At 32.1% G+C, this 21,469-nt stretch overlaps 12 protein-coding genes across 12 annotated transcripts; 4 read left to right on the top strand and 8 right to left on the bottom strand.

The window, feature by feature from the left end:
- Positions 1–146: 146 nt before the first annotated feature.
- Positions 147–1,140, top strand: NAEGRDRAFT_62143 (uncharacterized protein; the record flags this gene model as incomplete). The annotated part of the gene is made up of 2 exons (XM_002682337.1): positions 147–528; positions 578–1,140. The coding sequence occupies 2 exons, from the start codon at positions 147–149 to the stop codon at positions 1,138–1,140; spliced, it is 945 nt and encodes a 314-aa protein (XP_002682383.1).
- Positions 1,141–5,749: 4,609 nt separating this feature from the next.
- NAEGRDRAFT_62142 (uncharacterized protein) lies at positions 5,750–6,433 on the bottom strand (the record flags this gene model as incomplete). Its single annotated transcript, XM_002682152.1, has 1 exon — positions 5,750–6,433. One exon carries the CDS (start codon positions 6,431–6,433, stop codon positions 5,750–5,752), a length of 684 nt encoding a protein of 227 aa, XP_002682198.1.
- Positions 6,434–6,535: 102 nt separating this feature from the next.
- Positions 6,536–9,298, bottom strand: NAEGRDRAFT_56684 (rho GTPase activating protein). Its single transcript, XM_002682151.1, has 2 exons — positions 8,328–9,298; positions 6,536–8,254 (listed from the first exon to the last, which is right to left on the bottom strand). Exons 1-2 carry the CDS (start codon positions 8,991–8,993, stop codon positions 6,566–6,568), a joined length of 2,355 nt encoding a protein of 784 aa, XP_002682197.1. The 5' UTR covers positions 8,994–9,298; the 3' UTR covers positions 6,536–6,565.
- A 731-nt stretch (positions 9,299–10,029) lies between these two features.
- NAEGRDRAFT_62140 (uncharacterized protein) lies at positions 10,030–11,793 on the top strand (the record flags this gene model as incomplete). The annotated part of the gene is made up of 1 exon (XM_002682336.1): positions 10,030–11,793. One exon carries the CDS (start codon positions 10,030–10,032, stop codon positions 11,791–11,793), a length of 1,764 nt encoding a protein of 587 aa, XP_002682382.1.
- Positions 11,140–12,539, bottom strand: NAEGRDRAFT_82906 (methionine sulfoxide reductase A; the record flags this gene model as incomplete). The annotated part of the gene is made up of 2 exons (XM_002682150.1): positions 11,140–12,330; positions 12,497–12,539. The coding sequence occupies 2 exons, from the start codon at positions 12,537–12,539 to the stop codon at positions 11,867–11,869; spliced, it is 507 nt and encodes a 168-aa protein (XP_002682196.1). The 3' UTR covers positions 11,140–11,866.
- A 759-nt stretch (positions 12,540–13,298) lies between these two features.
- Positions 13,299–14,399, top strand: NAEGRDRAFT_77995 (uncharacterized protein; the record flags this gene model as incomplete). The annotated part of the gene is made up of 2 exons (XM_002682335.1): positions 13,299–13,995; positions 14,030–14,399. 2 exons carry the CDS (start codon positions 13,299–13,301, stop codon positions 14,377–14,379), a joined length of 1,047 nt encoding a protein of 348 aa, XP_002682381.1. The 3' UTR covers positions 14,380–14,399.
- Positions 14,400–14,459: 60 nt separating this feature from the next.
- NAEGRDRAFT_62137 (uncharacterized protein) lies at positions 14,460–15,059 on the bottom strand (the record flags this gene model as incomplete). The annotated part of the gene is made up of 1 exon (XM_002682149.1): positions 14,460–15,059. The coding sequence occupies one exon, from the start codon at positions 15,057–15,059 to the stop codon at positions 14,460–14,462; it is 600 nt and encodes a 199-aa protein (XP_002682195.1).
- A 277-nt stretch (positions 15,060–15,336) lies between these two features.
- On the bottom strand, positions 15,337–16,125 carry NAEGRDRAFT_45598 (uncharacterized protein; the record flags this gene model as incomplete). The annotated part of the gene is made up of 1 exon (XM_002682148.1): positions 15,337–16,125. One exon carries the CDS (start codon positions 16,123–16,125, stop codon positions 15,337–15,339), a length of 789 nt encoding a protein of 262 aa, XP_002682194.1.
- Positions 16,126–16,268: 143 nt separating this feature from the next.
- Positions 16,269–17,180, bottom strand: NAEGRDRAFT_62135 (uncharacterized protein; the record flags this gene model as incomplete). The annotated part of the gene is made up of 1 exon (XM_002682147.1): positions 16,269–17,180. One exon carries the CDS (start codon positions 17,178–17,180, stop codon positions 16,269–16,271), a length of 912 nt encoding a protein of 303 aa, XP_002682193.1.
- A 671-nt stretch (positions 17,181–17,851) lies between these two features.
- NAEGRDRAFT_62134 (uncharacterized protein) lies at positions 17,852–18,202 on the bottom strand (the record flags this gene model as incomplete). The annotated part of the gene is made up of 1 exon (XM_002682146.1): positions 17,852–18,202. One exon carries the CDS (start codon positions 18,200–18,202, stop codon positions 17,852–17,854), a length of 351 nt encoding a protein of 116 aa, XP_002682192.1.
- Positions 18,203–18,920: 718 nt separating this feature from the next.
- On the top strand, positions 18,921–20,111 carry NAEGRDRAFT_62133 (uncharacterized protein; the record flags this gene model as incomplete). The annotated part of the gene is made up of 2 exons (XM_002682334.1): positions 18,921–19,796; positions 19,854–20,111. 2 exons carry the CDS (start codon positions 18,921–18,923, stop codon positions 20,109–20,111), a joined length of 1,134 nt encoding a protein of 377 aa, XP_002682380.1.
- A 47-nt stretch (positions 20,112–20,158) lies between these two features.
- NAEGRDRAFT_62132 (uncharacterized protein) lies at positions 20,159–21,221 on the bottom strand (the record flags this gene model as incomplete). Its single annotated transcript, XM_002682145.1, has 3 exons — positions 20,159–20,266; positions 20,316–20,477; positions 20,520–21,221. The coding sequence occupies 3 exons, from the start codon at positions 21,219–21,221 to the stop codon at positions 20,159–20,161; spliced, it is 972 nt and encodes a 323-aa protein (XP_002682191.1).
- Positions 21,222–21,469: the final 248 nt, after the last annotated feature.

Here is a 21,469-nt window from a genome sequence, read left to right as displayed (position 1 = left end):
TTACATCTCAATTTACCAAACTTTGATTATTTCCCTAAATAACTCCGTTACCACCTTGGTTTCGTAATTAAAAAATCCAGACCTAAAGATCTTTTCTGCATGTCAGTACTGCATGATTTTCACAAATTTAAAAAAACAGCCTAACAATGATCTCCACTAGTCGCACCTTCTTACTCACCACCTCTTTACTCTTGATTCTTTCCCTTCTTTCGTATCCAGTTCTTACCCTGAACCTTTCCATTATCAACAAGTCAACTGCCAAACAATCAAGCACCGATTTAACATACTGCAGTTTCAATGTCCAAGTATTTGGTCAGAAAAAGATGCAAAATAATCAAGTTGTTGATGTTCTATTGAAAATTCTCTCACAATGTGATCTGACATTGATCATGGAAATTAGAGATGCATCTGGAGAAGCCATTAAGGAATTACTTCAACTATTGAATGAGAGCAAAAACAGTGCTGGTAGAAAATTCCAAATATCTTTAAGTTTGAGATTGGGAAGAACAAGTAGTAAGGAACAATATGGTATGTTGTGAAATTTTCAATGTTTTTGTGTGTTAATATCAATATACAGGATATATCTATGACTCTGATAAGGTCCATATTAATTCCACTTATCAGTATCCTGAAGATTTTGATCAATTTGAACGCCCACCATATTCTGTGTTGGTTTTACCATCCAATTCAACTAGATCCATTTCTCTTCCAAATGTTGCCTCAAAGAATGCCTTGTTTGTTAGTGGAATTCACACTTCTCCAAAAGCTGCTGTTCAAGAAATTGATGCACTCTATGATGTGTATGAGTATTATTACAGAAAGAATAGAATTATCAACTCGAATATTCCATGGTTGTTGAGTGGAGATTTCAATGCTGGATGTAGTTATGTGAAGGAATCAGATTGGAAGGGGATTCGTCTGAGAACAGATTCGACATTCAAATGGTTGATTAAGGATGATCAAGGAACAATGGTAAAAACCAAATGTCCATATGATAGATTTGTCATTGCTGGTTCAATTGATTATGAAAAGGTTCAAGTGGTGAATTTTAAGGAAGAATATGGGTTGACTCAGGCATTGGCTGAAGCTGTGAGTGATCATTTTCCAATTAGAATGACAATAAAGAATTGGTTGAAGTAAATCACTTCTTCATTCCACAAACTTGTTCCAATAATAAATAATTGTCAGTGGATCACTAGCTTCCCGGAAATTTTCGCCGCCGCCGCCATAGCAAAAGTAAGGTCCTCCGACAAGTGTATGGTTCTTATTGCATCCGAGTTTCTAGTAAATATAAATGCATGGATAGTGCAGTGGTATGAATCTGGTAGCATCAACGCAGAGACGTTGGTTCGATTCTTGATTAGTGATAAAATTTTAATTTTTATTTGTATCTTCTAAAGTTAATAATAACAGTTTGGATCTGCCATAAATTAATAATTGCATATCTGAATTATTTAATCCATTATGACAAGAAATATTATTAATCATTTTTCTGTCTTGTTTATTTTGTACTTCCGTTCCCACTTGTTTTATCATTTCTGAACTAACTTTAAATTTAGTATAAAAATTAAATAAATTGTTTTCAATGTGGAAATAAATTGAATAATTATTGTAAATTGTTGCAAATAATTTAGTAAAATCAAATAACTGTTTTTCATAATGATTTAATTGTGTAAACATGGATTCTAATGTTTCAGTTGAACTTGTTAATATTAATTCGCGTTGTATAAATAATGTCCATAATTTATGAATATTAATTAAATCATTTAGTATACTTAAACTTGTAATATTAGATTCTATTTGATTTAATCTATTCCGAGTTCCTGAAGTTGTTGAATTATTATTTTTATCTAATATAGAAATTAATTTTTTTACTATTTTAGGTAACCATATATAACAACTAAATAATATTTGATAACTTTGGCGAAATAAAAATCTTTTAAAATTAAAAGACTCATATTTTCTTTCATCTACATCTTTTTCATCATCTTTTTCCTTTTCATACTCAATATTAAATTTATTCCACTCATCCGATTTTTCAATTTTTTTAATTATTTTATCTTTACAATTATTCATTATTTCATTATTATTTTTTTCTATTTTGAAAGCATTATTTATAATATTTTGATCTAAATGTTTCTTATTATCATTAATAAATTTTGTAATAAAATTAAAACCAGAAAAATTAGAAATATTAGTAATTAAATTATTCTTATTAATAATATTTGCATCATTTATGAATATACTAATAAATTCATTTCTTAATTCTTCCGATTGGCCTAATAAATTATCAACCATTAATTGTACAGTACAAACTAAAGCATGACTTGAACAATATGACCATTGAGAAACTGAAAATCCCATTGGATTATTGAAATGTTTATCAATTCGTTGCCATTTGAAACAATCTAATTCTGGAAACAATAATGCAAATTTAATAATATTAGAATGAATATAACAACATCCACATCTATTTAAATTTTTTCCATTATAATCATTATTCATTTTTAAACTATTTTCAATTAAAATAAAGTGGTTTTCATTAATACCAAAATAATTAAATAATTCTATTGTATTTTTTGGAATTTCAGGAATATTTGGAAGTTCATTATTAATATCCAAACCAATTTGAAAAATTTCAATTTTTTCCATATTTGAAATTTCATAAATATAATTATAATGTAATTCTTGATCGTTTCCATTTGCGATTGAATAAATTAAATATAATAAAACATATAATTGAACTATTTTAAAATTATTAATTATTTCATGTTTAACATTTGAATTATCAATAATTTTATAAATAAACCCTAAATCTGGATTAAATATTTTCAATAATTTAATATTATCTCCTTCAAATTCAATAAAATCAATATTTAAAAATTCAATTATAAATTCAAAAGCTGTTGATGGTAATGCTGAAAGTAATTTTTCTGGAATATCTGTTACTAGAATTGTAATATTATTCTTATGTGATTGAATATTAATATCATTTCTAATTTCTCGTATTAAGAAATGTGTTGGAGCTCCCTTAATTGGTCTACCATCACCTACAATATTCCACAACCAACCATACTTTTTTAAATATTCAATAATATTTTCATCTTTCCTTTTTAAATATTTTAAATACTTAATTAAGAAAACTTTTGCTTCAGCTAAAGAATATACTATATATTTCTTTTGAATATTATTACAAGTTAGATCATAATATTTTTTTTCAATTCCCCAACCATATGTTTTAGCTTCCAATTCTCCATTTAATATAGAAGAAAAATTATAAATAGATTGTTTTTGGGGGAATATATAAATATTTTTTTCTTCTAAATCCTTTACAAAATCATCTAAAACTCCTACTGGAATTTTTGCTTTTAAAATAGCTCTATATACATCCACTACAGGTAATTTTTTTAAATCGTGTAATCCAAATTCAATTCTTTTTTGGGATGAAAGTGAATTAATAATTTGTAATAATTGATCATTTCCTTTTGTTGTATTTTTTAAATATTTGATGAATAATTGAATCCAATTTGATGTTATAGGTTCTAAAAGTTTTGGAATAACTTTTTCGAAGATTATTACTGTTGTTTCCATTGTATTATCATTAGGAATAATAACATCAGTATTATAAGAACATATTTTACTAGTACTATTACACCGATCACAAGATAAAGTTGAAGTAGATGAAGATACACAACTTTTATGTACTTTACGACATTCTAAACAAGCTGTCTTCCTTTTCACAATCTTCGGATTAAACTGTATATCTTGAGAATAAGATTCAAGACATTCAGTAATATATTCTTGTGTGATTTCTCTTTTTCGTTTGTAGCCACTACTTGTTGAACTTGTTGTTAATGAGCATTGTGTATTTGCTTTTTTACATCTATCACAAGATAACCCATCAAATCCTTCACACTTCCTCTTCTTCTGATGACAATATTCACAAGCCTTTTTCCGTTTAGATGAAGATGATAATTTCGGCATTCTTTTAAAATTGATTGATGAGAATTATTTCGAAAAGTATTTATGTGGTATTGATGGATCGAATTTTTACGAGTGGTGGATTATTGAATATGTTAAAAATATTTGGAACCTATGAAGAGTAAATTTATTATTCATTAAGTTCATCATTTACACATTGTTTGAAAAAGTTTACAAAATCTATTTGAACATTTAAAGAAGATGGTAATTTTGATATAATATATTCACAAACATTAGAATACGGCTTAACTAAGCCAAATTGTTTTTGATTGAGTGATTTTAATATTAAAATAGGAAAGGTTGAAATTAATTTCCCAACAATAGCCTTTCTTATATAATTATCATATTTCAAATTAGTCAGTTGTTTAAAATGTTCTTGATTATCATGGTTTTTGTTGTCCATTAAATTATGATATTTAAAAAATTCATAAACATAAATATTTTCAATATTAATATTAATAATATTACTTTCCCTTGTACTTTTTAATAATGATATAATGATGTTATTATTATTTGCATCAAAATTTTTAATTAGGTGTTTAGTATGATTATTATTAATTACATTTTTAATATTAATTAATAAATTATCATGATTAACTTGTTCAATAATTAATTCTTGAATTATTTTATCTATTTTATCTAGTACTATGTTATTATTTGGAGTAATTGATGAAGTAATAATAGTATTTCCAGATTGTTGAATATTGTTGGAAGATTCAATTGTAGAATTATTAATAGTACTGATTGGTATTGTTAAATTAATTGCAGATTCTATTGTTGTAGTAGTGTTTGTAGGTTCTATTGTTGTTGTTATTAAATTGTTTGATGTTGTATTTGTAGGTTCTATTGTTGTTGTTAATTTAATTGTTGAATCTGTTGTTGTAGTTGTTAAATTATTAATATTAATAGTGTTTGTAGGTTCTATTGTTGTATTTGTAAATTTAGTAGTTGTTGTTAAAGTATTTGATGTAGTATTATTCGTAGGTTCTGTTGTAGTTGTTAAATTATTAATATTAATAGTGTTTGTAGGTTCTATTGTTGTATTTGTAGATTTAGTAGTTGTTGTTAAAGTATTTGATGTAGTATTTGTTATTGGAGTACTTATTAAATTGTTTGTAGGTTCTATTGTTGTTGAATTATTTATAGTATTTGTAGATTGTATTGTTGTACTTTTTGTAGGTTCTATTGGTTTTGAATGTTTTATTATTCTCTAAATTATGTTAATGAAATGTAATTAATAAAACAAACCCGTTTCTTTGTTGTTGTTAAATTAGTATGTTCTATTGTTGGTGTGGTCGTTATTAAATTATTTGATGTAGTGTTTGTTGGGTCTATTGTTGTTGTTAATTTAATTGTTGAATCTGTTGTTGTTGTTGTTGTTGTTAAAGTATTTGATGTAGCATTATTCGTAGGTTCTGTTGTTTTTAGTTTTTTGTGTCGCTTTGATGTTGTTAAATTATATTATATTTAAAATTAAACAAACCCGTTTCTTATTATCACCATTATTCTTATCATCATCATCATCATCATTATTATCATATTCATCGTTATTATCATCATCATCTTGTTCAACCTTTCTTTTACCAAACATCTTCTCCTCTATCGTAGTAGGAGGAAACAAAAAATGTTCACCATAAATAAAATTATCATTTGTTATGGATTTTGTTATTGGTGGACCTTGTATTCTCATTTTTTTTTAATATTTAAATCTATTAATAAAACATGCTGGTAGGTTTTATTTTTAGATCATCACATAATAAAAGTTGAATCATAAACGTTCTTTCCAAACTTTCTTTCCTTTAACTAACTGTTCATTAACAAATTGCAATTCAAACACAATATAATCAAACTCTATTCTGATCTTGTGAGTTTCTTGCAAATAAACCAATTTTAAATTCACTACCATTGACCTCCACTTCTTCTTTTTATGTTCCCATTTATACAACCACCAATATCTATTATCCTCAAGAATAGGAAGAAAGGAATTTGGAGCATCATTAATCCATTCTAAAGTAGTTCTATCAGCTTTTCTGCTACTTCCAGCCTCAAGTCCTCTATCAAAAATCCGATAATTGTCTTTGCTTTTACTTCCGTGAAATGATAAATCCAATTTCATACATAAAGCTTTCCATTCTATTTCATCACAACTAATTGTATTGTAGGTGTTAACAAATCTAGATATAGAACGTTTGGCATCTGGAACCATTCTTCTTCTAATAATATCCACAATCTCAGCCTCCATTACCATCACACGCTTCAAATAATAATCAGCATCAAAAATAAAAAAACTTTTTCGTTTTCCAATTAAATTATCGTCCAATCCTTCATTAAAATCACCAAAGAGATCCAAATAATCATCTAAACTCCCATCATCTGCTTTTTCGATAGTAGCAGCAAGCTTTTGTTCAACTTCTTCCAACACGGCTCTCTTCGAGACTTTTTTTTTGATCATTCCAAAATTTTAATCTCACGCATTGTTGTTGGCATGGTGTTTTATTGAAAAAATTTTTGCCGCAAGTTACCAGCAAATAGTAAGCTAGTGATATAATTAATTAATTAAAATTAATTTTAATGTTACAATTATTTAAACAAAGTTTTTAGATAAAACTTGTAATTTTGAATTGAACAGTTCCAACTGTTCCTTTGTCAGGTTATTTGTTTCCTTGTTCAAATCAGAAACATTCCAATTGAAATCCTTGCTCAAGATTTCACCAACATTACGTGAGAGTTCGCTATCATTTGTGAGGAGTGTCGATTTCAGGAATAGTGTCACACCAGCTGTATCCTGTTGTTCAACCTTACCTATCAGTTCCATAAATATTTTCATTCCTGCCACATTCGAAGAGTCTTGAGATTGAGGTTGTTCTTCATGTCTGGTAATGGCAGGTTTCTTTCCATGAGTTGGATGCTTCCAACTAGTCTCTCCATTGGATGGGTTGAAATAATAGAATTTACTACGAGACTTGTCAAGAACTTCGATCCATCCTCTCAAAGATTGTCTTTGAGATGAATTGGTTTGAATTTCTGCATTTTCATTAGCTTTGAGGGTAAAGGACTTTTTTGGTGTGTGATCATTTGAAGCGTTTTGTTCATTACCAGAAAATTGTTTAGATTGACTTCTCTTGAGTGGAAGTGGAGAAGTTTTAGCTTCTTGTTCATTCGTAGAAACAGAAGAGCTAGCTCCAGATTTTTTCTTTTTCCACTCTTCAATTTCTTCATCGGTAAATCGTCTGCCTTGGGCGGCCTTTGTATCCAACTCACCTGGGAAGAAGTCATCCGAGTTAGCGATGAGTATCTCACAAACCAAGTTGATCTTTTCCAAGTCACCAAGCATTTTCTGATCATCTACAACCTTCATTTTCATCAAATTTGTACCAAAGCTTCTGCTAATGTTGGATGCGTTCATTTTGGTCTTGCCTTCATTTTGGGTCACTTTGGAGAATAATTGACAAATTCTTCCAAGAAGATTGTAATTTTCCACAGGAAGCTTATCCACAAGTTTTTTAAATTCCTCTTTTTGTTTTTGCTTGGTTTCTGCTGATGTATTTGGTAGTTTAGCTGCAGTAATAAAGTCTTCATACAGTTCAAATGTCAAGAGAGGTTGTGGTAATTCTCTAGTGTACTTTTTCAAGAGTCCACAAATTGTGTGAGGTTTGTTTGTCAGCTCCATAGTAGCATAGTCAATTGGATCAACAGCAGTGTTGAGCTTTTCAGCCAAATCATCCATTCCTTTTGAATGACCAGGAATACGGAATAATCCTTCAGTTTCCAAATAGTTTTGCTCTACAAATTCCACCAGTTCCTTGATTCTCTTTGGAACTCCAAATGGTTCACCAAATCGTTTCAGTACATCTTTAAGTTCGACACCGAATAGAATACTGTCATCGGATCTGTATGGCATATTTTGGGAAATAATTTGTTCAAGAGTTACTTGTGTTGCAACTGAACCTGCTGATCTAGGTGTGAGTGGATTGGCATTTGATGTTGTTGGAAGAGAAAGAGATGAAAAATTGAAAACTCCAGTTTCGAATTGTTGTTTGATAGCTCCATCAATTTGTTTCTCAACAGAGTGAATCATTTTGGAACATTGTTCAACATAATTTGCCAGAGAATTCTTCATATCCAATAGAGCTAGGAAATATTTGATATTTCTCAATTGTTTTTGATAATCAGTTTCAGCCTCTACAAAGTTTCCTTCCTTGGCTTCATTTAATTGGGAATCGTTTTGAACTTCTGACAATACTCGAACATATTTTTCATCAATATCTCTATTCTATAATATTTGAAATGATCATTTTACAAAAATGTCAGAAATGTCAGATTGTTAACAATGAATAACAACATACCAAATAAAATCTATAGAGTGAAAACTGCTTCAATGTTTCACCCATTTCATGAGTGAGTACTTTCAAGTGTTTAGAGTTTAGATCTGCATTATCCATCTTTTGAGAAAAGTGAATCATTTGTTGCCCCATAAGTTCTTCTGTCCTTCCAAGTTCAGAGGATTCTTTCAAGAAACTCTTGAACCCATTTTGGCAAGCTTTATAGTGAAGTTGTGTGGCTTCCAACTCTTTTAGTTTGGATCCAAGTTCTTGATCATACTTGACGCCTGACGAGTTGCCTAAAGTGGAGCCACTATTCGAAATGTTCAGGAATAATGAAGCGGATGGTGCCTGACTGTTATTCAAACCATTCTGACTTGATGATGAAGAAGTTAATGATGTATTAGTAAGTACAGGTGTTGATGCAGAGCCATTTTCATTCAATATAACTGAGCTTTGAATTTGCAAGACTTGTTCTGTTGAGGATCTCGAAGGAGTACCATTAGTTGGTGAGGTGTTTCCATTATTATTGCTGTTATTTGTGATGGTAGCACCAATAGAACCAACACTTGTATTCAATTCACTTGATGATGATGCCGAACCACCACCTGGTACAACCTTCTTACCTCCAAATATCTTCTCACGGAAACTGGTTGACTTTTTATCAGTCTTATTAATCGTTGTACTCATATTAATCTATCAATATAAAATTTCTTAGATTGTCAATGTCCTCAATCTTGATTGTTGTTCTTCTAATAAAAAAACACACTGTAGGTAGAATGAAACACAATCTATTGAAAAAGTTTAAACTCTTATTCTTGTGGTCGCTGCTCTAAAAACGTTTCAATTTTTTTAGAGTTTGAAAATTTTTGTAGTTGCAAAAAAGGCGCGCAATGTTTTCTTCAATGTGTTGATCACACAAATTGTCCACAAATTGTTATTGTTGTTGTTAATGATGTTGTTGTTGTAGACACACACGGAGTACAACGCGTTTTAATATTATTGTTGGGCTTCTTTTTTTTAATTAAATTTTATTTTATGGACAGCTGATGCCGATGTGACGTTTGGCCCTTTGACATGAGGATTTGTTAACCTGATATCTGCTGTTTTAATCTCCTCGAAAGTTGCAATTGTTCATTTCTAGGATGACAAGAAAATATTCAAAGGCCATGATTGGTTTTTGTTTCCTTACTTTTTTCAGTAAGGGTTGTTTTTTAATATTTCGTTCTACTTTATTTAATCTCTTTGCCTCACTCCTGACTACTGTAGATCTGCTAAATTGTTTGGTTATTTAACAGTTTCGAATATTCCAGGTCAATCTAGTCATACGAAAGTAAATGTACGATAGTGGAACGGTATGACATTTACCCGTTTCCATTTACCAACTCTCTCAATCGGTTCTACAGCTTTGCACTAAGGTTTTATCAAAGTTTGAAAAAAATATCTCAATTCCACCTCCCAGAATCGAAGCCAAGATTGCATACTGATGGACTCCACTATGAATATTCTTTAAGAATAATGAAGGACGCAATATTACACGATTATTGGTCCGATAGAGAAATTCAAAGGAGTCCTCAATTTGTCTTGTTCAAAAAATTCACCTAAATTGCCTCGACTCGAGACATAATTGGCTCTCACAACAAAATCTGTGGTGAATTGGATAGTTAAATAATTAAATAATTATAATAACTACTTGATGCAGCAACAAAAGAATATTCGGAGGTTGATGAATTATGAAGAAGCAGAAGAATTGGATGAGGAAATTTACTATACGAGTAGTAATGTTAATTTATTAGAGGAAGAGGAGGTGGATAATGGAGAGTTGGAGAATGATCATTTACCTCACTCTTTTTCATCGAGTTTCCCATTTCATTCGAGTAACGACGGTTATAATATTAATAGTAATAATAATGGTAGTACTATTGGTATTAGTATTGGTATTAATAATGATGAAGGAAATAGTCAAATAATTTCACCTTCTTCACCGTCGGGTTTTGCTCATCATGATTTGTTAGCCTCTATACATTCTGGCCCGACAATCGATTCAATGAGTATTGATGAAGAACAAGATAATATAATGGATAATAATAATATTGAAAATGGTGTTGTTGGAGGGAACAATAAGAAACCAACTTCAATTCCATTAAGAATTTGGAATTTCCTAACTGGTAATGTTATTGCACACTTGATGATTTGGACCAATTTGACATTATTTTCTGGATTTCTCATTCTCTCGCCCTATGGCTTGAAGATTTATAATCCAATTATATTTTCCTTCTTTAGAGGAGTTGTTTTGGTTATTTCACTCTTTCCAATCATGTTATTTGTGGATAGAAAATTCAAATTTAAATCAGAAACTAAACTTATTAATCGAGCATTTGCATTTAGGAAAAAGTATCCATCTATTTATGGAAGCAAATATTGGAGATGGATTTATTCTATATTCTATAATGATAAGGCAGTGATACCTTCGTTTGTTTTGGCCAGATTGCCAAGTTTCAAACAATCAAAACAATTGGCTTGGTGTGGAGCTTTGGCAGTTGTGAATCAATTATTGTTTGTTGCTGGATTGAATTTAACTTCCAGTACAGTTACTGGTGTGGTGCAACCTCTTGTGGCAATTATGGTCTGTGTCATTTCCATGATGCTTGGAAGAGAATCAAAATCGTACGTAAAATTCTTTGGCTCTTTAATTGCTGTGGTTGGTGCCATTTCAATGCTTGTGGCTTCAGCACTTACAAAAGATGCAGTCAATCAAAGGGCAATGGAACCAGATACCTTTGAAAATTTATCACCTTTTGAAAGATTGCCAGAATATTTTGCCTTATTGGCACCAGTTACACCCTCAAATGTTGCCTTCATGTTTGGTTTAATTTGCCTCTTGGGAAATACTATGAGCTATTCACTCTACTTGGTAACTCAAAAAACCTTACTAGATAAGGGAGTTCCTCCTTTGACTGTCACATTTTGGTCATTCTTCTTTGGCTTGGCAGTTTCCTTTATTTCCTCACTCTACTTTTTCCCTAACTTTAATTATAGACGAGTTGATTTACGGTCAATTCTTAGTATCCTTTATGCTGCGATTCCTTATGGAGCTGTTCAATTTTCTTTGAGTGCAATTGCTTCCAAAATGCTTACACCAACCATTGTTGGTGTTTATTCAACTATTTCTCCTCTTGTCGCAATAATAACTGGTGTTTTTGCGTTTGGAGAATCACCTTCACCTTGGATTTTAATTGGAGCTGGTTTAATTTTGGTTGGAGTATTTGTTGTAATTGGGCACAGATATGCAGAAACAAGATCCAAAAACAAATCAACAACATCTAATAATCAAAATGAACAATTGGATAATGGTAATGAAATAGAAGATAAATCCATTTCATCAACAGCATTCTCTAGTGCAGTCAATTTAGATATCACCCCATCAGATAGTTTCCAAGAGGTGGAAGATTCCTATGAGGAAGAAACTCCAAATTTCAAATCACTTTAAATTGTTTATTTACAAATAATAATTATAATAATTGAAATAGATTCTTGAAGATTAAATCAATTAAAAATCTAATCTATTTCATATTAAGCTTGGACAACTTTCCTCTAATCATTTTACAATACGGATTCTTATTTTCATTTAAATTGAAATAATCTTGATGATAATCTTCAGCAGGATAAAACTGTGATGCCTTTGTAATTTCAGTCACGATAGGATCTTTAAAATCCTTTTGAGCTTCTTCTTTTGATTGCAATGCATCGGTGTGTTGAGTTTCATCATGATAGTAAATGGCAGATCTATATTGAGTACCTGAATCATAACCTTGACGATTCAATGTGGTTGGATCATGGCATTGCCAGAAAACATTTAACAATTCCTTGTATGACAATTCACTTGGTTGGAAAGTAATTTGGACAACTTCTGCATGACCACTCTTTCCACTACAAACTTGATTATAGGTTGGATTAGTAACATGACCACCCATATAACCAGAAACTACCTTCTCCACACCTCTAACACGTTGAAAAATAGCTTCCACTAATGATGTTGATGATGATTAATATTCCGAACACAATATTATCACATTCCGATCCATTAATTTAACCATTTGATTAATTCCATCATTAATCCAAACAGAATATTGAACAATATGAAAGATTTTATACTTGTCAAGACAATCTTCTGATCATTTTAAACAACTTACAGCACCAAAAACAACCTCCGCCAAGAGTAGCAATTGAAGACATTTTTTTTAAATATTTTGATTTTAATCAAATTGCAAACAACCAACGAGTAATCAAACTCTATTAGTCAACATGAACAATGATAATGAAGAGATCAAGTAAGGGATTCTTTTGGTGCATTTTGTCCGCTTTTTTAGATCTACAGTTATTTTTGAAAGTGTTGTGATTTGATACAACAACTCGAAATGCAAATCTACTACAGTTGACAAATGTCAAACACAGAAATTGGACTGAACATGCAGTATACTGGAAGGAATGTTACACTACATTGTGTTATCCTATCAAATATTTAAAAAGGTCTTTCCTTGTAAACAATTTCACAGTGTACTGATGCACATATTTTTATCATACAACTTTACAGTTGACCATTTCAACCTTTAGTTTGAATGTTTGGGAAATGGAACCTCAACTGCTTCGCTAATCAGCCAACTGTTTCAAAATATCCTAATTCCTAATGTTTAGAATAATGTAAACTCCTAAATTCATATTCGAAACAGCAAAGCAAAACAAACGCTGATATGTTATCTATTGCTGATTGGTGACCAACATCTCACAACGTACAACCCCTCAATACAACATTTATACAGTCAACCACTTTTTCACACTGCGAAGGTAATCTTTAAAACTCCTTCCGAGATTGAAACTCACACCAATTACCAAAAGATAAGAGTGTCACCATTTAAAAAACGAAAGACGCGATTGTTGACTTTTTGTTCCAGCAAGTCTCCAGTCACGTGTCAGTTAGTTATATCTTTAAAAAAAATGAAAAACCTCAACACGCTCAAGATTAGCATCTTGGTAGTTTTACTTTCCTTCATTCTCATTTCTTCCTCGTTACCTAGTGGCACAGAAGCCAAAATTGGTGCCAAATTAAAGAAATTTGCCAAGAAAGCTGTCAAGATTGCCAAAGTTGTTGCACCATACGCAGCAACATTTGTTCCAGGTGCTCAAGCTGCTGCTGTTGCCAAGTTTAAATCAGTCTATGATAAATATAAGAAGGTGAAGCAAGTTGTTGATCGTGTTAAGAAAGTTAGAGACACTGTCAAGAATTTGAAAGGAAATTTGAAAGGTGGATTGAAGGGTCTTGCTAATAAGTATGCTAACAAGTTTTCTGGCGGTAAATTTGGTCAATTGAAGGATAAATTTAACAAGATCAAGGGAAAGGTCAGAAATATCAAGGACAAGTTCAATAATATCAAAGACAAGTTTAATAATGCTAGAGATCAATTTAATGATATTAGAGATCAAGTGAGAGGTGTTACTGGAGGTGGTGGTGGTGATGGAGGTGAACAACAACCACAAGGAGGTGATGAACAAGGTCAACAACAACAAGAACAATCTCAACAACAATTCCAACAATCTGGAGGTGAACAAAGTGTTGAACAAGGAAGTGTTGAACAATCTCAACAACAACAATTCCAACAAGTTCAACAACAACAACAAGGAGGTGAACAAGTTAGTAATAATAAGGATATGTTGCTAACAACAACAAGCTAATAATAATGGATATGTTGCCAATAATTCAAATGGTGGTTTTGCTCCTCGTGTTCGTGGTGGACGTGTTCGTGGTGTTTCTAGAAATAATGGTGGTGGATATGTCAGTAATCAAGGTGGATCTTCTGCTTCATCTGGTGAAAGTTATTCATCTTCTGGATCATCAGCGTCATCTGGTGGTGGTGATGGTGGTGTTTCTTATTCTGGATCATCATCTTCTGGTGGTAGTGCTCCTTCTGGTGGTTCTGGTGGAACTTATATGAGACATTATGCCAAGAGAGGTGGTAGAAGAGGAGTCAGATTGAGTCTCAATATTAATATTAATGGAGTCAAGCAAGCTGCTCAATAAATTTCTCAACAAGTAAAATTTTTGAGTGAATGACTTTACAATTTATTTACAATTAGTTTTTCTTTTTCTTGAACGACAATTTAAAGAACTTGTTTTACAAGTGATTGATGAGTGAGAGCTCTACTCGATGTGGCATGTACAGTAGCAGATAATCCATTCAAATTATTCAATAGAAATTGAACTCCAAGAGCTGTTTTAAATCGTTCTCTGACTCCACATTCTTTTGGACACCAAGTGATGAGGATAATCTTACTTCTCTCACCTTCTCTGCTTGTTGAATAACTTGGCATTTCATAGTGAAGATTGTAACAGATAAATCTTGGAGAGTTTGAGGGAAGATGTGGAATTAATTGTTCAAGAGTTGTGTGTTGACTCAATTGGTGATCGATGGTGAGTGTTGGTTCTTGGAGTGAAGGATCTAGTTGGAGAACGAGCAGATTCTTGTAGCCTCCCTTGCCAAGTTTTAAATCTTGAAAGACAATTTTTGATTGTCGTTTCATGAGGAGCATGGATGGTTTCGAATTGAAAAGGTGTGCTTTTTGGATTTCTCTGAGTTTGTCTCGAAGCAACGTGAAGTGAGTATCCTCTGGAGAGTCTTTGAAACTGTTTTGCAATGGACAAAAGTCAATCAGTGTGATTGTCACAGCTTGTTCTGTTTGCAATCTTGTTTCGTCTATCATTGTTTGAAAGAATTATTAAGAGAAGTAGCATATACCGTTAGGATGTGGTGGTTTGTTTTTTTAATGAATTGTATATTTGCATAGAAAGCAGCTGCTAACAGAAGGGTTTTATTTGAAATTCAATTAGAGACAAATGATTGTAATATTGCGCTTATCCATCAAATGAATGTTTTCTATTGGTTGCAAGACGACCAATCTTTCAAAATCATCAACTGTCTGCTCCAAATTGAATTTACAAACAAGTTCCAACTTCTAATTATAAATGATTAAAATATATTTAATTATGGTGAGTGATTGTATTTTGTGTTTTGTGTGGTGGTTCTTGAATGAATTCAACTTTAAAATCTGAACATGTGAAATCTTCTCCCAAATCCAATGAAACTGATGTGTATGTCTTGTTTCCTTCAACAGCTGCTGGAGCAAAAGGACTCAATAGAGTTGTACAGAATAGAGCAGCTTGACCAAAACGTGTGGAAGTATCATCAATGGTTTCAGTAATTGAGAAATCCTTAGTTTCCTCATCAATTCTAAATGACAAAAAGCTCCAAATATAATCTTGCAAATCTAATGGTTCTTCTGTGAATTTTTCAATGAATGGAACCAAATCATTTCTATGAATACACTTCTTCATTGAAATGGAAAGATAATTATCGCTGTGGATTCTTCCACTTTTAATCAATTCATTGAAAACCTTATAAATTCCCTTTTCGGTAAATTTAAAACTTGCACTAACTCTGGCCTTATAGAAACTAGTTGGTAACTTTAAATGTAAATCCATCAACTTGTTCTTATCAATCGAAACCATTTGATCCAAATTCAGAGGTAACTTTTTCAACTTCTTTTCCATCTTTTTCATATATTTAGCAAATGAATCCCGATAACTTTCAACCAATGCATTCAATACTTCGGGATCGTTTGCCTTAAATTCACTCGATACACCACTCACACTATTATAAACCTGTTCAAAATGTTCTGAATTAACAGCGCTTGCTCGATTGGTTGGATAAGGAGATTCCTCAGGAGTTCTATTCTTGTTGTTTGTGGATGAAGCTTGTTGATTGCCCATTTTTTTTAGTTTAAAGTTCACCTTAACCGCCCTTGATTTGCATTGCGATATGAATAATGATTAGTCAAAAAAATGGGCGGGATGGAGATATCAAAGATTACAATGTATAATAGGGTAAAACTGATTGGATTTTTATAAAGCAGCTAGAGGAATACTATATCAGAGAAGTATTTGGTTCTTTCTTTCAAATTTTGAGTAAAATAGTCCAAACTTTTGGTTGGTTGGAATTTTCTACTTTCAATAAGGGATAGTGTTGATTTTCCCAATATTAGAAGAGTATTTTCATTGATTTCAGCAATAAACTTGGCCTCTAATGTTCTGAATATTTCTTGTAATTCTTGTGTTGGTTGGTATTTAATGAGCTGGGATTCTTCCTCGTCATATTCGAATATATTTGCACCAGCGTCATGAAAAAGTATGAGGAAATTATTCCTATTTGGAATGTTATTCTTGTATTTTCCTCTCAATGTAAGGCACCTCGAATGTGAAGAACCTTCTCCCTTTATATTTATCAGCTCAGTTGCTGCAGTTTTCCACTGTTGGGTATCAAGATTGTAATGATACATATTGGTTGTATAAAGACGTGAATTGAATCCGCCAAATATTGTTAAATAATTGTCAGATATGTCATTATTCAGAGTTAGAACTGTCAAGGATGGAATATCGTGTGTATAATTGAGTGCTTTCCATTCCCTAGTTTTCAAATCCAATTCATAAAAATCATTCAAATAATCACCGTGATACCCTCCAAAAACAAAGAACTTTTCTCTAGATGCTGCATAACTTCCAGAACATCCACATCTTGCTGAAGGAATACTTCCAGTTGTTTCTATATTTATCCATTCCCTTGATTTCAAATCAAATTTCCAAAAATCATTCAAATAGCCACCTCTCTGCCCATCTCCAAATCCTCCAAACAAATAGACACACTGATTGCCCTTATCATAGGAAATACAGGGAAATTCTCTGGCACATGGAATATGTTCAGTGCTTGGACTGACAATTTCCCATTTAACTTGTTCATAATCTTTCGTTGAGCTATGAGATGAAACCATATTGTGTGATACCGTTAAAATCCAAATTGTATTAAAACGTTTTGTTTGTGAGAGAGATCCTATCATTCCCAAATTAATTTTCAATATTAATTAATCAATTTTGTAAATATATTAATAAATATTATTTGATCATCATTATTAATCAAATAATATTCTATTAAAACAAAACAAACCTCCGAACAGGAATATAGTAGGGCAATGAGTGAGTACATTTTCTGCTCCGAGTAAAACTGGATGATAACTGTCATCTGGTATCAAATCGTGTCTATAACAAGAATACCAAGATATTGGAAAATCTAGTGTTGTTATTCCATCTTCATCAACAGCGGCAACATTCTCCATCATTGCAAATGTGAAGATTTTTTATTATATTTTAAATAAAATAAGATGAAACAGGAACTTTTGATGAGCTGACTTTACAAAATTAAAGGTTTCTAGAAGTGGTTGAAGGATTCTTGAATCCACACAGATTCACCAACATTAAAAAAACCAGGTAGTTTAAACTGTTGTTAAGTCAACTGGATCAGAAAGAGTAACATTACAAATTATATGAAAGTTTCAAAAATTTCCTTGAATTCATTGTATTTGATTGCTTCTGGAATGAGCAATATTCCTCTAATTACCTTGATAAAGTCGATACCCTTCAAATTATAAGTATTATTGATAATAAATTAAAAACCTACCACGAGAATTAATAACATTTCACAAACTTTGGCAAAAATTTCAATATTGGTGACAGTTTGAACTTCCTTAATATCATTGATATTCAAACTAGCATAACAGAATGAAACTACAGTAACATTACCCATTGAAGCAGTTCCAATTCTGGAATAGGATAAATCCCAATATTCAGGTTGATGATTATCATTCTTAGCCAAGGTTTCCACAACAACGTGTGTCATGACATAGAAATTATCTACATTCTCATAGGCATAATTAGTTTCATCCAAAACATTTGGTTCCTCTCCAATTTTGTTAAATGTCACCTGAAGGCCATTTCTATTGGTCTCAGTTTCAGGCATGGTTGGGAAATTTAGGTACAATGAGACACTTCCCGCATAACCAGTCCTAGAAACTTGAATAGGATGATGCTCATCATAATTATATTGATAACAATGAAAAGTGTTACCATTCTTTTCATATTGAATGAACCGAGGATGATGTACACAAGGTATTGGAGTTCCCTCAGAATCCACTTCCGAACAATCAACTAGAGTTACATTACATCTCTCACCACAAGCATAATATGAATTCCAATTACACACAGTGACTTGAGGTAAATCCTTAGGAATCTTTTCAACGTAGGAGACTGATGTTGTTGGATGGTTTAATTCCTCATCAATTGTTATCGCCAATTCAACAAGATACCAAATATATAATCCTACCAGAATGAACCAAAGGCATAGAAGAATTAAATCCTTAATAGAGTATCCAATCTTAGAGTGTAAGCAATCAGCTTCCGATTCTTCATCTTCTCCATGATGATTACCACCTCGTTCTCCCTCTACAGGATGATTCGTAACCTCATGATGTTCCTCGATCTTCTTTTTCTCTTGCTTAATATTCGATGTATTAACATCGTTCAACTCCACGCTGGCCGACATTTTTTTTCCTTCAATTTGAGACCTCTTTATCGTCAATAAGGTAGAAATCCAAAGGCCCACCATGTCAAGCAAGTACGTTGTTCGTTACACACCTCAATGATGCATCATCAAAAAATTTTTACAGGCTGAGAGAAAAATGAATCTAGATTCTCCTAGGGTGGAAGAGAATCAACAACAAGGTGGTAGTTCTCTACCTCCAAGCCTGCAAGAGAGTACGGATGCTGTAAAGTCATCATCGACGAGTACCAAAGTTGTCCCTTCATCTACCAATACCGTCAAAAAGGAAGGAAAGAAATGGGATAAGAATGGATTTGGATTTCCTAAATTACCTCTTGGAATTAAATATAAGGAAATTATTATATTCCTGTGTTGGATTGCTGCTATTGGTTTCACAATATGGTTTATTTATGATGTGGTGAATCATTACCTTCATGCCTTACACAATCCAATAACTGCACTCTCTCTAGTAGAACACATTCCGATGGCTTTTCCTGCCATTACTGTTTGTAATTATAATGCCTTAAAACACTGCGATACTTGTGGCCTCACTTTGGAACATGCAACTAGAGTATTAGACAATGGATCCATTGTTGATTATGAGACTCATTATGAATCAACTGTGATTGGTGATTTCCATTGCATTGTCATTAATAATGATACTCATCATCCAATTCCAGAAGCTACTCTAACTGGATATGGAGCTTCCTATTCTCTCTTTTTTAAAGTGCCAAAGATGCCTTCCAACACTTACTCTAGGTATGGATTACAAATATCCTTTCACAAACAGGGCACAGTTCCTGATGTTCTTTCGGAGACTAATTTTGCCATGGCAGGAGTGGACAATTTCTTCATCCTTACCAAGTATCACACCAAATATTTAGATACTCATGAATCAAGCAGTTCAAGTGAAAGTGGATCAGCAACAACTACGCACTCAATTCGATCAGCAGAATCGTCAGGGGGAGATAGTTCAAGCAGTAGTAGTACATCAAAAGGTGAAGAAATGAGATGGGTAAGTTTATTTTCACTACCAATCATATAATTCAATATTTTTGTGAAACATATTTAGAAAGCATCCATGGCCTCGATTGGATTGACTGAACAAGAGGAAGATATCATTGTTGTCTCATTTGCTTATGCAACTCTGAACCAATACGAAATTGAAGAAATGTCATCAACAAATATAGAAACAGTATTGGGTGAAATTGGAGCAATTATTGGTGTGTTGGCTGGATTGGATGTAATGAAGATTATTAGAGGTTTCATTGAAATTCCATTTGCAATTCCTTACAAATCATTGAGACCAATTTGGGAGGTTTTCAATTAATAAAGTAGTTTCAATTTATAATATTTTAAACCATTTACTTCGTTCCTTTACCACCTTCCCTTGTTGAAAATCTTCCAAACATTCATCAAAGTCTTCTTTTTAAATGAATATCCAAGTTCAATGACAGCATTGAAGAACTTTAAACCATCAATACCCTAAAGATGTTCATTCATTAATATTTAATATTTCAAAATTGAAACTTACCATTAAGGCTACCAAGATAGCACTGATTTCACCCAGAATCTTTTCAATGGTTGCAGTTCTAACTTCCTTATTTTTAGATTCATTCAAAGTTCCATAAGAGAAGGAAATAACAATGAGCCCTTCAACTTTCTTTGCTAGGGCAATGGAAGATCTTTGAAATGACTATTATAATTATAAGCTATTGAATTATTTGAAACAACTTACCCATCTAACACTTTCTAAATTTGGTTCTTCTTTTGTGGCTTTCACTCTCTGAGTTCTAACCTTACTAAGAACAAAGCTATTGTCAGCCTCTTCCAAACAAAAGTTTGTCTCTGCAAAAACATCAGGAGTTGTTCCTGGTTCATGGAATGATACTTGAAGTCCGTATCTATTATTTCTATCGGTAGCCATCTTTGGAACGTGAAAATACAAAGAATATGAGCCCGAATAACCAATTTCTTCAGCAGCATGAAGTGCCGAATTATTGTTGAAAGTAATGCATCTGAATAATCCTCCAACACCAGCATCAATTTCCACATACTTGTTTGGAATGGTAGCCTCCTCTGGTGTTCCGGTTGATGCATTCACTGAATAAGTTTTGTGAAGGGAAAGACCACATGTTGTACAATCGATTAGAGCATTAAAGTTACACACTGTTACGGCTGGATAGGGAATACTTTCATACTTCTGGTACGACATGGAAGTTACCGGTAAGGCAACCAAATAAACTTCCACACTGTCTACCACGTACCAAATGAAAATACCAATACACAATAACCAGAAAAATATGGTAATTATTAACTTGATAATTGTCGTGATAGGAAGACATTTTCCTTCCTCCTCCTTACTACGTTTTTCCTTAGCTTTTTTTTGATGATCCTTATTTGCAACTGAGTGATTTTCTGTTGTTTCAATTTGACTCATTTTTTCATCCTGCTTTCACAAACTGTTTGTGTCGTTGAAAGGAAGAGGAAATATATTTGGCTTGCTATTTTTTATGAGCTGATGTAATACCTTCTATCTCCATTAATTTAAAGGAATATAATAGTAAAGTATCACAAACATTAAAAGTAAAGTATCCAATAGGAACAGAGGGTTAATGGATGAATGACATGCTATTCGTGATGTTTCAACATCACCATGATTTTCACAAATTATGCTACAAGACTCGA

Source organism: Naegleria gruberi (assembly GCF_000004985.1).
Source record: "Naegleria gruberi genomic scaffold NAEGRscaffold_3, whole genome shotgun sequence".
NCBI lineage: Eukaryota > Heterolobosea > Eutetramitea > Acrasida > Naegleriidae > Naegleria > Naegleria gruberi.
The sequence above is the reverse complement of the archived record's forward strand: the minus strand, read 5'-3'. Positions and strand labels throughout refer to the sequence as shown.